The 14,608-nt window shown below is 36.3% G+C and overlaps 1 protein-coding gene across 4 annotated transcripts; it reads left to right on the top strand.

Annotated features, from left to right (window-relative positions):
• Window positions 1-3,622: 3,622 nt before the first annotated feature.
• On the top strand, window positions 3,623-8,862 carry LOC137957348 (probable protein phosphatase 2C 40). 4 transcript variants are annotated; one of them, XM_068805137.1, is made up of 6 exons: window positions 3,623-3,842; window positions 4,895-4,999; window positions 5,111-5,200; window positions 6,395-7,689; window positions 7,781-8,045; window positions 8,506-8,862. In XM_068805137.1, exons 4-6 carry the CDS (start codon window positions 6,532-6,534, stop codon window positions 8,631-8,633), a joined length of 1,551 nt encoding a protein of 516 aa, XP_068661238.1. In that variant the 5' UTR covers window positions 3,623-3,842; window positions 4,895-4,999; window positions 5,111-5,200; window positions 6,395-6,531; the 3' UTR covers window positions 8,634-8,862. The 4 variants fall into 4 exon arrangements, with proteins under 4 accessions (XP_068661238.1, XP_068661214.1, XP_068661230.1 ...); XM_068805113.1 differs by having other exon boundaries at window positions 4,861-4,999; XM_068805129.1 differs by having other exon boundaries at window positions 3,623-3,865.
• Window positions 8,863-14,608: the final 5,746 nt, after the last annotated feature.

The following is a 14,608-nucleotide window of genomic DNA, read 5'->3' as shown; positions in this document are numbered from 1 at the left end:
GGCATCAATTTTAGTCAATTATCTTGATGTCATATTTTTGTTTTACATTTAAATAATTGAATAATAGCCATGACATTCTTAATTATGAAAACGTCTAGTGACATTAAACTTAACCACATAACGTTAATGACATAAAAATTTGTGATTACTTATGGAGATATAATTATTTAACCCCACAATTTAAATGTTTAAGCCATTAATCAGGATGAGATAGAAATACTAAAAAAAAAAATTCTAATTGGCCATTGGCCTAGAGAATTTTTGACAGCCAAATTTTGATTCATAAAGTGATATAAATCGTTTATGAATTATAATCTAAGCCCACATGAAAGATTATAATGACATATTGATTTATTTGTTTGAGTTTATTTACATAGATAAATATTCAATATTTGGCTTCATTGCATGTTCTAGTAAATTTTTTGTTTATTTTACAATTGTTCAAAATTTATTTGTTCTAAATTTTGATTTTTCCTATATTATTCCTCTAAATGGAGACAATTATACTGATTAGAAGGAGAAAATTATCTTATCATTAAGGTGCATAGACAATTTTATGTAGGGTTAATGTATAGAGGTTAAACCCATTTTTAGGTAGAGGTCATGCCCAATTTTAGGTAGAGGTCATGCCCTATTTTAGGTAGAGGTCATGTCCAATTTTATGTAAAATGTAAGCATAATTTTATATATAGTTTATTTGACATGTATTTTATGCAAAGTTTAAAATGTAGGTTTGAGCTCGAACTCGGTTAAAATTTTTGGGCTCGAGCTCGATTACAATTTTAGGCTCAAGTTCAAAATATATAAATTAAGCCCAACTCGAACATAGGCAGGTTTGGGCTTGGCTCGATTCGATGTCACCCCTACCTAAAAATACAAAGAGAATTCAGGCTCTTTATAAGCCATGTGCAATCCCCAATTATACAAATTGATCTCGCCGATAACTAGATTTTGGTTCTATCGGGCACTCCCTTTTCTAAATTTCAGGCTCTAGACTGCTAATTGATCTCTTTAAGGTATTAGACAACCTCTACAAAAGAAATAAGATACAAAAGTATAAAACAAACTTACAACTTTAAATTTGGAGAGATAGCCTTTCTCTAAGTGAGATCCAAACATCTAAAACTTTAAGCACTAGATATGAGATATATAGGAGTTTGATGAAACTTTGAATACAAAGAAAGGGAAGAGAAAAGGAAGGATTTGAATAAATTTCGAGTTTTTTTCTCTTCAAAAGGGTAAAATCAGAATTTTAAGCTAAAAAATAATCTTTCAGGGGTTTGGGGCCCTATTTATTAGTTTGTAAAACCTAAAAATAATCTTTCAACTCTTAATCCTCTATGAGTTTGAAGGCCTATTTATAAGTTTTCCAACAAAACTAGTCGTTTTTTGCCTATTACTGAAAGTTGCAAAAAGTGTTGATTGATTATTGGAAAGTTATAATAGATCAACCATGTATAACAACTGTACTTTTGAGGTTTCTTAAGCCTATTGATAAATCAAAACATCAATCCACGAGTTTTCAACATTTTAGAAACTTTATTGATTGATTGACCCAATTCGATTAATCGATCATGTTTTATATAACTGGCCATGTAACTATATGATTGATCGTGCAACATGGGATGATCGATCATGCTTTATAGCATCTTCTTGGCAATATTTGTATGATTGATTATACTTAGAAACAATGATCTATCATGCTTTATAAGTTATGTGTAATATAGATGATTGATCATGTTGTATGCTAGCGTACTATTTTGACATTTAAGAATGATATAAAGAGATCTAGAGAAAGTATCATATACAAGAATTGAACGAGACTTGACTAAAGTAAATGAACTCAATTAAAGCTATTTGTACATGTTGGGCTACAATTTATCCAATGCATCAAAACAAATCAACTATATGCGTGGCCAAGCATAAGGAAATGCTAGTCCATCATTTTGAAAAACGAAGTCTTGAAGGCAGGCATTGACAGAACTCTGATTGATTGTCTAGATCGTGGGCATATACTGGTGATTAAGATTGAAGGACTCTTATTACTAGTTGACCAAATGTTCAAACACAAAACTCTCAATGGTCAAAGCATAGAGAATACTCAAACTCTAATCAAATTTATGTGCAAAGATTCAATTAAAAGATTAAATCAAAGATAGAATCTCATATCATTTATAATTTTATAAAAAAAATTATTGCTAAACTTTCAACCGCACACATTGATGGGTCAGATTTTTGTACGTGAAAGACTGAAAGTGCAGCTCACCTGACCCACCTTCACGAGAGTGATGACACCCAACGGTGGACATTCGTCTCTCTGGAAATTGCGCAGCTGTTCCCTCATGGAAACGACGTACGACCTTGTCCAGGAGGTTTACATCAAATTCTCAGAGAAACGTTATTTCCTAAGTCGTATCGCGGGTTCTTCAGTTCCTACTCTAGTTTGCTCCTACAAGAAAACGATAAGGTTAAAGAAATTTAGACACAGGAGACGATATTTCAAACCTGTAACTTTTCTGGACTTTTTCTGTAAACTGTCCACTGAAGACTCACTGAAAGATGCCCGTGGTTATGAACTCACGGTCTCTGCACGCCTCTACTCAACTCCACCCATCTCCACTTTCCGTGACATTCATTCCAAAACGACAACAAAAAACTTAAAGAAAAAAAAAATCCCTCTCAACTTTCCACAACTCAAAAAACTTTCATTACACAACAAAGACCACAAGAACAAAATCTCCCATCGTCGTGTCAATTCCAAATCACAGAAAAAGATGGGGAAAAGAGTCTCCAACCAATCCCTCCTTTTGTCTAAAATATGCAGCACATCATGTCTCCTGTGAAAAGGCTCCTCCATATAATGACGAAAAAAGCACAGTAAAGCAGAGTATCTTTTCCATCCATTTGTGGCTCTTCGACATCTGTTAAGGTCGTCTGCTGAAACGTGATAGATCTGGCTTTAAACTTTCGTGTAATAATCCTCTCTCGTCTTGCCGACTTTCCTCTTTTGATTAGCTTATAAAAACACCAGCAATCGATTCAGAAAAACAGGGAGAGGTCGTTGGGTGGATGGAACAGCATCACCAGATCTGGAGCTCCGCGCTTTGATTGCTTGCGTTTTTCTGGTTCCGTCGAAACTGGCTTTTAAGGGGATCTAACTTGTTCGAGTAGCGACGGTGAAGTGAGGGATTAATTTTAGATGATTTCGACCTTTCTCGATTGACAATTTATTAACTGATGCTGCCAGTAGGAACTGCTCTCTATCGGACCTTCGGTTCCACGCCCCCGCGTTCGGTGGTATCGTTAAAATCTCGGGCTTTTGAGATTCGAGTGTGGATGGCACACGTCCGTAGTTGATTAATTCGTTTCTTAAACAGTTATCGGATCCTAGAACCAACGGATCTAAAGTAATGTAATTAGCGAAAGCCGCTAAGCCTTCCGCGGGTTCCGCAGATCGTTCTGAGCACGGGCGGAACCGGTCCTTATGCGTTATGCACATTTACCGCCGGATCCTATCGGCTGGATTGGTCTCTTCGCCTCTAGGTCCCGCTCCTTGGCGTTTCCTCTACCGGTACGGGCGCGACGAGGCGCCTCATAAACCAACCCGGCACGATATATTCTCCCCTCCGAATTTTTAATCTTCTCCAGTTCAATTCGAGAAGGTCAACTGCTTTCGGTTTTCCTCCCTGTTTTTTCTTCGCTGTTGATACACTACTCGAACGCCATTGGAGATTTGATTCATCTCCGCCTACTGCAAGACTTTCGAGACCTCTCTTCTTGGTGTCCTTATATATCGTCTGTGCTGGAGTACCTATTATTTATGTAAAGCTCGTCTTTCGAAGGTCGGTGCTGTGCGATCTCTTTTGTAAGTTTATAATCGAGCTTGCCATGAATCTTAGTTTATAGATTTGTTTTTCGATCTTTTTGTTTTCTTTAGCAAAGCGACTTTTGTGTACTTGGATACCTTTTATGTTGCGGTTGAGAAAATGTTTCTTTCGACTTTCAAGTACTGGCTATGTTGTTGATTGCCTTAGATATGGTAGATCTTCACGGTACTTCACCTTTTTCGATTCGTTGAATTAGCTGTTGTGCATTAGCTTAGGGTTTTCATATCATGTTACAGGACAGTGAGACGACAATGATGAAATAGTGTTATGTGATTTTTGGATAAGTTTGACGCTCGAGTTATATGCTTTCACCTCTCCAAGGGTTAGACTTTCTTCGTCGTTCTGGTAGCTGATACGCTGTTAGGCAATATTTATTGATATATGCTTTGAGTCTGGTCTTTGTAACGATCTGCTTGGTAGATTGGTCTGCCTTATCAAAATGCTGATCGCTGTCAGGATTTTAATGTGTATCACTCAGCTAGAGTTAGAAAATTTTTACTCGTGTTGGTTTAAAATTGATGGAATGTTGAGAGATCTTGGTGGATATCTTATTTTCCTATTTGCCTTTCTACGAGGTTATATCGCTTCATCTGTAGTCGATCTGACAACAGTGTCGTCTATCAATAGTTACTCTTCGTTTAAGTTGTATGAGTCAAAACCTGAAGATGATTATATTCAACTGTTATTTAAGCCTGTCTGTTCACGGAGGTTAGGAGGCGTTCTTTCTAAGAGACAAACATTCATATGCATGCACTTCTCAAATTATTTAGTCACTATTTCCTAGCTTTCTCTATGATAAGCTGATTTAGTTTACTGTTGGACCTTTTGTGTTGAATTGCATATGATGACCCAGTGAGACCCTGCTACATTACAAGTTTCCATTTGTCTTTGCTGAAAGTGCTATGGATTATGCAACTAGCATGGCTCTAACGTTCATACTAAGAATACTTGTTATTTACCTGGAGTATTTCAGGTGTAAAGGAGTATCTCCTCTACTTATTTTTCAGGAATACCTGCATTTAGTTTGTGTAAAGGACACAATTGAAGGAACAGCGAAAATGGAATGGTCCCACAATCACATCAATTGTCTCATGTAAAGGATGAAAAAAAGGGTATTGTAGCATGGACAAAACATATCTTTGTGGTCATGGGTGATTTTTGTATTTTCATTTCCATGCCTTATTGTTTCCTTACATTTTTGAATACTGATATGTTATGAGCAGAGAAAGGTTACTCAAGAGTGTATTCGAGCTTCTGTAATTTCAGTATTCTCATGGGTTCGTTTGTTAAGGAGAAGACCATTTCCCCGAAAGGTACAAATTGCTTTTGACAGTTTTAACGTATTTTGTTATTAATAACATAACTTATAATGTCTTACAAAACAATTTTTTGGAAAGTAAAAATACATCTAGGCTGCTAGAATGGATGTTAATGCTATATAATCCGGTGGCCATTGTATCATTGGTTTCTTTCATGTTATTCTCTTTATTGCAATCTGTCTGAACTCCAAACTGTCTCCCTTCCTGTAACATTGTGAAACCTGCGAACAATCTTAATTATTTACTCTTTAAAGATGTATATCTGTATTTCAATCATTTTCCTGATTATTCATATCATTTTTCCTTTTTCCTCCTATCATTATTCTTCTCTGGCAACAAGATGTTATCCTTGAACATGTGTTCTTCATGCTGGCTGCCTTATTTGAATTCTTTCATCATAGGTACTTAGTAAGTTCCATTTTATGGTCCTAAAGAATTTTTTGGATGAGGTAGACAGCTGCCTTATTTGAATTCTTTCATCATAGGTACTTAGTAAGTTCCATTTTATGGTCCTAATGCATTTTTTGGATGAGGTAGACATGAGAGTTGCAGGTTCATGTCTGTTTTTTTGGTGATGTGTGTTTATCAACTGCTTTATGATGTTTATTTCATAAAAAATATTCTTTGTAAATGATTTTGCATTAGCTGGATTGGTTACTATCCTTTGCAATAATCACTTAGTTCTAGTATAATTACTACCAAAATTGTTGCTATTGGCCTTTCACTTAAAAAATGTTATATTAGTTGTTAATGTGATATTGAGGCTAGTAATCTTGTAGGATGCTTTGAAGGAGACCTCTGCCCTTTAGTTCACTGTATATAAATAGAATTATATTTTTTTTACTTCTTCTTTTTTTGTTCACATCTGCAGATTATATGCTGTAATAAATGCATGGATATGAATATATGTATGTATTGGTGATATGTTTGGGTATGGCAACTGCCTCAATCTTACATTGCCCCAGAGTGATACAGTTTGGTGCACTTAGCAAATAAGTTATTTTTGTTATTGTTGCAGTTCTTGGAATTATAATAGCTATTTTGAGAAAGTAAGTCCTATTGAAGAAGAATATTACTTCCATGTATCTAGTTCTTTGTGTTTTAACACCTCATATCCATGTGCAAATGCAGACTATCTATTTTTTTATATGATCTGTTCTGACAGTTGTAAAGTTTGGTACTTTACAGGTGTGTCTTCACTTTGTCACCAGATGTTTGAAACTCTGTCTTTTAGTCTCACATGAGATCTAAATCTTCTATTCGAGAAAGAATAAGTCTTGGTTGAGTTGAAATAAGATAACTTCTCCTTTGTCCTGCAAGACACAATGCAAGCCTCTGAAGAGGTTCTTGATCCTAGTAGAGAGCTTAGTGTTAGTTTTGGCTACCAGTGCAACACTAATCACGGCAACGCATCCCTGTTTAATCCTGATTTTGAGTCTTCAGAAGGGATTCTAATAGAAAACCCCAATTTTAGGACAAGAAGCGGCTCTTTTTCTTGTTTATCTGGGGCAGCTCTTAGTGCTAATGCTACTTTAGCCAACACAAACATTTGTAATGGTCTCATTGGGGAGGAAATATTGCCGGGTCTGGACTCGCCAAAATCCTTTAGAAGAATGGCCTCTTCTCCTTCTCTGTCCAGGTTGGACATGCTATCCTCATCGTCTCAGAGCAGCCAAACAACCATGGGAGGAAGCTTGTCAACAGAGAATGACCTGGTTGAGAGTGGTAGAAGTCTGTGGATGCCCAGGAGTGCTCCAACACAGATTGAATCGTCAAGCCTCCTCAATGGTATGGATGTGCAAATGGCTGGTGGAGCAGCCGGGGAAGACAGGGTCCAAGCTGTGTGTTCTGAAGAAAATGGATGGCTTTTCTGTGGAATATATGATGGATTCAATGGAAGAGATGCAGCAGATTTTCTTGCTGGAACTCTCTATGAAAATATTGGTTTTTACTTGCATTTGTTGGAGTGGCGCTCTAAACAACATGGGCATGGTCCCACTAAGACTAGTTCATCTCTATCTACTGAAATTGAGTCTTGTAATAAAGAAAAGGATTGTCACTCATTCCCGAATCCTACGGAGACACTGTTTTCATCTGAACCATTCCGTCAAGGTGTAATAGAATGCCTTTGTCGTGCTCTTGCACAAGCTGAGAATGATTTTATGTTTATGGTTGAGCAAGAAATGGAAGATCGGCCTGATTTGGTGTCTGTGGGAGCCTGTGTCTTGGCTGTGCTTCTACATGGAAACAACTTATACACACTGAATTTAGGAGACAGCAGAGCAGTTCTGGCAACGTGTAGTTCTCGTGAAGATGGATCATTGAAAGCTATCCAACTCACTGAAACCCATACTGTTGATAATGAGTTGGAGGTCCAGAAGGTTCTGGCTGATCATCCAGATGACCCCTTAGCAATTGTTGGTGGAAGAGTGAAAGGAAAGCTGAAGCTAACCCGCGCTTTTGGAGTTGGTTACCTTAAAAAGGTCAAATTCTAGTCCTATATTTTATCATATTCTGGAATGTGGGATGTTAGCCTTTTAATTCAATTCTCATTAACTAATTCTTGCTTTGCAGAGCAAGATGAATGATGCTCTGATGGGTATTCTTCGTGTACGGAATCTGAGCAGTCCACCTTATGTGTATACTCATCCTTTCACTAAGAGCCATAGAGTATCTGAGAATGATCCATTTGTTGTTTTAGGAAGTGATGGGCTGTTTGATTTCTTCAGCAATGATGAAGTTGTGGAGCTTGTTTATTCTTTTACTCAGGCTAATCCATCAGGTGATCCTGCGAAGCACCTGGTTGAGCAGTTAGTGCAAAGAGCTGCAGAAAATGCAGGTGTGCTTATATGGACCTTCTTGTATATCTTTTAATATTGATTCTGGTTGAATTTCAGAATACATCTAAACTGTTATTTATTGTGAATTTTATCAACTCAATTGTGGTACTGATGGTAACGATGATGATGTTAACATATGCCATGTCATGGATAATCATTGTTGCCATAAGCAGGGAATGCTGACCTCATAAGATTGTTATTTTTCTCTGCTTTTATTGAGAGGAGTGTTACTTCTCATGTCGTGTCTGTTGACTGTAGAAGTGCTATACCTAGTTTGAACAACCATTGCTCAATCTTGAGCAGTCAGTCTTTGATTTCATTCATACTATTGCAGTAACTGAATCCTCTCCTGCATAACTCACTTCTTGATGCAGTTGAGAGGTAAACTTCAGTTAATTTATAAGCAGAAAGTGGCATAACAGTATTTTTTCGACTGATAGTTGAGATGTGTTTGCGTAGGTTTTAGCATTGAGGAGCTTATGAGAATTCCAGTGGGAAGGCGGAGAAAGTATCACGACGATGTGACTGTTATTGTGATCATGCTTGGAAATAAACAACGAATGTCAACTGCTTCAACATCTTTCTAGGTATATGGTATTATAAACAAAATATTCTCTCTGAAAAAAAGACATTGTTTTACTTGATGAACACACCGTTTGTATTTGGTTGCCATGGTTCATACTGATTCATCTAATGTAAATAGAACAATGTTTCGATTCTGTTTCATCTATCCCGTTCTTCACAGCCAGGATGGTTCATACTGATTCATCTAATGTAAATAGAACAATGTTTCGATTCAGTTTCATCTATCGCGTTCTTCACAGCCAGCCATCCTAGCTTCATCAGGTTGGGTTGACCCTTACAATGTAGAAACAAAAATAGTATCGGGCGTTCAGTATGATCAAATTGTGCTCAATGCCTAGTAATTTCAGGAACTAAGGCAGGGAGTTTTTTGAATGTCCGTACATACTTCGATGATGAGGAGGTTTGTAAAAAAGCTATGTTGAAGTTATGAAAAATAGCAATATTTCATTGACTTGATGTAATCAGAGTACATAAACATCTATTTATAATAGAAGAAGGTAGTATAGTTTAATTACAATTAAACTATTTTTGTCTCAATTACATCTTAATTTTAACAATTATAAATCTTAGTATAATTAAATAATCTAATATAAATAGAAGATTAACATGATTAAAATATTTTTAAATTGAAACTCTTCTATGAGATTTGCTTTCATAATAATTTTGGTTCTGTAAAACTTTTTATTTGGTTGCCATGGTTCATACTGATTCATCTAATGTAAATAGAACAATGTTTCGATTCTGTTTCATCTATCCCGTTCTTCACAGCCAGGATGGTTCATACTGATTCATCTAATGTAAATAGAACAATGTTTCGATTCAGTTTCATCTATCGCGTTCTTCACAGCCAGCCATCCTAGCTTCATCAGGTTGGGTTGACCCTTACAATGTAGAAACAAAAATAGTATCGGGCGTTCAGTATGATCAAATTGTGCTCAATGCCTAGTAATTTCAGGAACTAAGGCAGGGAGTTTTTTGAATGTCCGTACATACTTCGATGATGAGGAGGTTTGTAAAAAAGCTATGTTGAAGTTATGAAAAATAGCAATATTTCATTGACTTGATGTAATCAGAGTACATAAACATCTATTTATAATAGAAGAAGGTAGTATAGTTTAATTACAATTAAACTATTTTTGTCTCAATTACATCTTAATTTTAACAATTATAAATCTTAGTATAATTAAATAATCTAATATAAATAGAAGATTAACATGATTAAAATATTTTTAAATTGAAACTCTTCTATGAGATTTGCTTTCATAATAATTTTGGTTCTGTAAAACTTTTTATTTGGTTGCCATGGTTCATACTGATTCATCTAATGTAAATAGAACAATGTTTCGATTCTGTTTCATCTATCCCGTTCTTCACAGCCAGGATGGTTCATACTGATTCATCTAATGTAAATAGAACAATGTTTCGATTCAGTTTCATCTATCGCGTTCTTCACAGCCAGCCATCCTAGCTTCATCAGGTTGGGTTGACCCTTACAATGTAGAAACAAAAATAGTATCGGGCGTTCAGTATGATCAAATTGTGCTCAATGCCTAGTAATTTCAGGAACTAAGGCAGGGAGTTTTTTGAATGTCCGTACATACTTCGATGATGAGGAGGTTTGTAAAAAAGCTATGTTGAAGTTATGAAAAATAGCAATATTTCATTGACTTGATGTAATCAGAGTACATAAACATCTATTTATAATAGAAGAAGGTAGTATAGTTTAATTACAATTAAACTATTTTTGTCTCAATTACATCTTAATTTTAACAATTATAAATCTTAGTATAATTAAATAATCTAATATAAATAGAAGATTAACATGATTAAAACATTTTTAAATTGAAACTCTTCTATGAGATTTGCTTTCATAATAATTTTGGTTCTGTAAAACTTTTTATTGTGTAAAATTCATCATGTCATCATTGTATGGGCATTGAACCCATCTTCTACATCTCTTGGATGTGTGGGCTTCTAATACACTTAGATATGTAGGTTTTCCTTGGTCGTGTGGGTTTGGGCCCATCTTTTAACACTCCTCCTCAAGTTGGGGGTGAGAAAACATTATGAACTTTCAGTTTACTGCAAATGGTGTATTGGATATTTTCATATAAAATGACAGTCTTCCATATTTTCCAATACTCCCTCTCAAGTTGGGGGTGAGATAATGGCAGTGATCTTAGCTTGAACCAAATAATATAGATGTAGTAATAAGCTCCTCCATCACAGTGTCCCAACCCGGGCACCGACTCTCAAAGGTAGAAATAGGTGGTAAGTGGGTAATGTCTGTCATTCATAAGATGATGATAAAAGACCCACGGGTATATATATAAAAAAGTCTCCATGAACTTCAAACACCCATATATATGATGACTTTAAACACCAACTGAAGTAACACACAAGAGGTTGGCCCAAAGATGTATGTGGGAGTCAAATAAAGGATGGTAGGAGTAAAATTGTCAAATAATCTATAGGTAATAAGTAAGTTGAGGCCACCATTTCTTCTATAATAATGTCTCATCCGAAGAGACAAAAACTGTAGTTGAAATGGGCCTGGGCCCAATAACCCGTACCAAATAATGAAAATCTAACGTCCCATAAAATAATTTGATGCGAGTCTATGCACCAAATAGCATGTTGACCAAGGAATAAGCTACCAATGTTTTAAAATAATAATCCAATCTGTGATAAAGAAAATCGAGTTGTGTCGAGTTATGTATCACCAAAGCTGAGTCACGAAAGAAATAGGTAAAGAACTCGGGACCCGGACCCGTATAACCGAGGTAGAAAACAAGTGGGCTGAGTCACTTGACCCAGACCTAAGTTGACTCGCTGATTTGGCCCGAGTTAACTTGGTGGAATGGTGTTGCTCGATAGTAGCTAGAAGGGTAGCTCGATTTGCTGGGTTCACCTGGCAAGGTTTGGTCTGGGTTGGGCTAGCTCTCAATTGAAACCAGTTTCCTAAGTTAGGGAACATGATTTTTCATCATCTTCCTCCTCGTGACGATCCCCGCTTCTGAACAGAGCGAAACAACAACGCTCAGGATGATGGTTGAAGGAGATAACTCAAATTAGTAATAATTAGGTTTGTTGCAACCATAGTGTAATCGACGTTGGGAACAAAGAACAATGAAAATCTAGCAATAGTGTGTCTTCTTCTCCAAAGAGCTCTGGTTTTCGAATAGTGTGGCGACGAACCAACAAGATCAAACTCCTGCTGTCGATACCTCGGAAAGATTCAAAACACCGGAATAGTGTCATCTTCTCCAACAATGACAATAAATTAGGGTCAACGACACGACGACAACAAGACCAACAGAGGACATATCTTTCGGATTAACAACATTAATTTCCCGAAGAAGCAATAGCGAAATAACAACGAAGGACACTATCCGATCGATGATAAAATCCTGTCAGCGGAAGAAAATGATAAACAGAGGCTGCCATATCTGACAATAATAATAGTGGAGATGGTAGTAAATCTTCCCGTAATGCCAGGATGATTAATCCGCTCCCGGCAAGTAGGACCAGAAACTAGAAGCAGGACTCGATAGTCTCACAGTAAGGTCGTCTTCTTCAGCAAGAAGAGTAACAACACTGTTGTTCACGACAGAGATCACGGACCAACAACTTCCTTGATTTAGCAGTGAACGGAGAGGCCAGGAGAGACAATCTCGGATGATTTTCCGAAAACTAGATGGCTCGATAGCAGTAAGGCTGGCAAAGACAATAATGCAGCAAAGAGGGAGACAAGCGGTCGCCGGTCATGAACCATAAACTCCCGAAAATATAATAACAGTACATAGGTGAACACGTAAAGTAAATAATTGGTATAAAGACTAAAAAAAAGATAAATTCGAACCTAAACGGCTAAAGATAATATATCAGAAAACATCACATTACCTCTGTGGGTTGACCAAGTCAACTCACAGAACCTGCTATGATACCATGTTGAATTTATGAAAAAGATAAATACTTCATTGACTTGATGTAATCAGTACAGGAACCTTTATTTATAATAGAGAAAGGTAGTAGAATCCAATTACAATTAAACTACCTTTGTCCCAATTACACATAAACTCTAATATTTAAAAGATAAGTCTTAGCATAATTAAATAATCTAATACAAATAGAAGACTAACATGACTAAAACACCTTTAAACTGAAACTCTTCAATGAAAATTGCTTCCATAATAATTTTGGCTCTGTAAAACTTCTTATTGTGTAAGACTCATCATGACATCATTATATGGGTCTGGGACCTTGAACCCATCTTCCATATTTCTTAGATGTATGTGTCTTCCTTGGTCTTATGGACTTGGGCCCATATTCCAAGACTATCCATTGACTTAGATCTTCTCTGCATCTGTCCAACAAAGTTGTTGTATTGTTAATTTATATCGCTAATGCAGAAGTTGTCAGAATAGAGATGCCATTAATTGGTTAAATGTCCTGTTTTAATAACTTGAGGTCCATTCGGTTATCTGCTATATTTAGAATGAGTAATAGGTGTTGAATGGATCATTAGAACTTGTCAATACTAGGAAGTACAATGCAAAAAGTCACTGTTAAAATTATAAAAACAACAAAATAACATAAATTAATATAAATTTATAAAAGTAAAAAAAATAAATTAAACATATAATAAATTATTTTAGGGGGGTTTGTGCAAGTAAGTGCAAGTGAGTGAAAGCGAATAAACTGATGTAAGTGAAAGTGGTAGATGTAAAGTACACTACCCAAAATGAAAATTGTGTTAAGCAAAAGAACTTAAACCAGAATTGGGATTTCTGTACCGAATGAATTTAAACCAGAATTGGTTGGTTAAAACAAGGGAGCAATTGGCAATCGAAACTTCGATTCAAAAGAGCGTCTTTGAATCATGTTTTTTTTCATTATATGCCAGCCACTTCAATCTCTAGTTTCACCTACGCTGTAGATAATACGATCAGTACGAAATGCCCTTTATGATGAACCGTTCAGAAATTGTAAAAATTATTTATTTATTTTCATTTTTGCATCGATTTGTGAGAGATATTAGATTCTAGTTGAGAACAAAATCAGGGAAAAGCTAAAAATGCTATATTTATGAGAATTGAAAGACATTCATCTTTTTCAGTTAGAATTCCAACCGCTAATCATCTCCTCTGAATTGGCCAGAGGAAATAGAAAAAAACCATTCTTAGAAACAACAAAAAAGGGAATCTATATTCTAAATCCCTCTCTCAATGTCCTCCAGTCCCCTTTGTGAACAAAAAAAGAGGCGATTCGGGTTCTGGCAAATTGCTTTGCTAGAAACTCATGAGGCGGGAGACACACATCGTCTCTGTCTGCCACATCGTCATCATCCACTTGGTTCTCCTTCAGGAGTCTTTGTAATCCTCATGAAGAATCTTCCACCAGTCAGGGACATTTACCGGCAATGACGACACCGCCGTGTGATTGCTGTTGTTGATCCTCATTACCGATTTCTTTGAGATTCGAGAATTGGGTATCGACTTTTTTAACTCAGTGTGAGTGTCGCCGGAATTCCACAGGTCGTTTTCTTCCTTAGCTTGACACAAGAAAGTAGGAGGGGAAGGTTAGAGCTGCTGCGGGTCGAGAGTGAGCCGAGACGTGAGTTCAAGTAGATGAACTAGGATTTAGGTACGAACCCTGATTCACCTGGGCGAGTTTTGATCCACTTGATGTGCGCACTAACGTATCTAGGTCAAGTGACACTGTAATCAAAATTCACTTTCACTTGACCGGCACGCACTAATAGCCTAATATTTTAAATCAAATCATTCTCTACATAAACAATGATGTATTTCTACGCTTCAAGAAGATAGCCAAACACTAATATTATATTCACAGGAAACGTCTTATAGTTTAGAACTTTAGACCGAACCAAACAAAAATCCAAGATAGCCAAAGAATCGCTAAGCGTCCTCTTGGATTATTCCAAGGAACTGATACAATTATTTGAAATAGATGG

This window comes from Aristolochia californica, unplaced genomic scaffold, assembly GCF_029961685.1.
Source record: "Aristolochia californica isolate CCGP_79_NKW_82.1479 unplaced genomic scaffold, dmAriCali1.0.hap1 SCAF_1, whole genome shotgun sequence".
NCBI classification, from domain to species: Eukaryota; Viridiplantae; Streptophyta; class Magnoliopsida; order Piperales; family Aristolochiaceae; genus Aristolochia; species Aristolochia californica.
The sequence above is the reverse complement of the archived record's forward strand: the minus strand, read 5'-3'. Positions and strand labels throughout refer to the sequence as shown.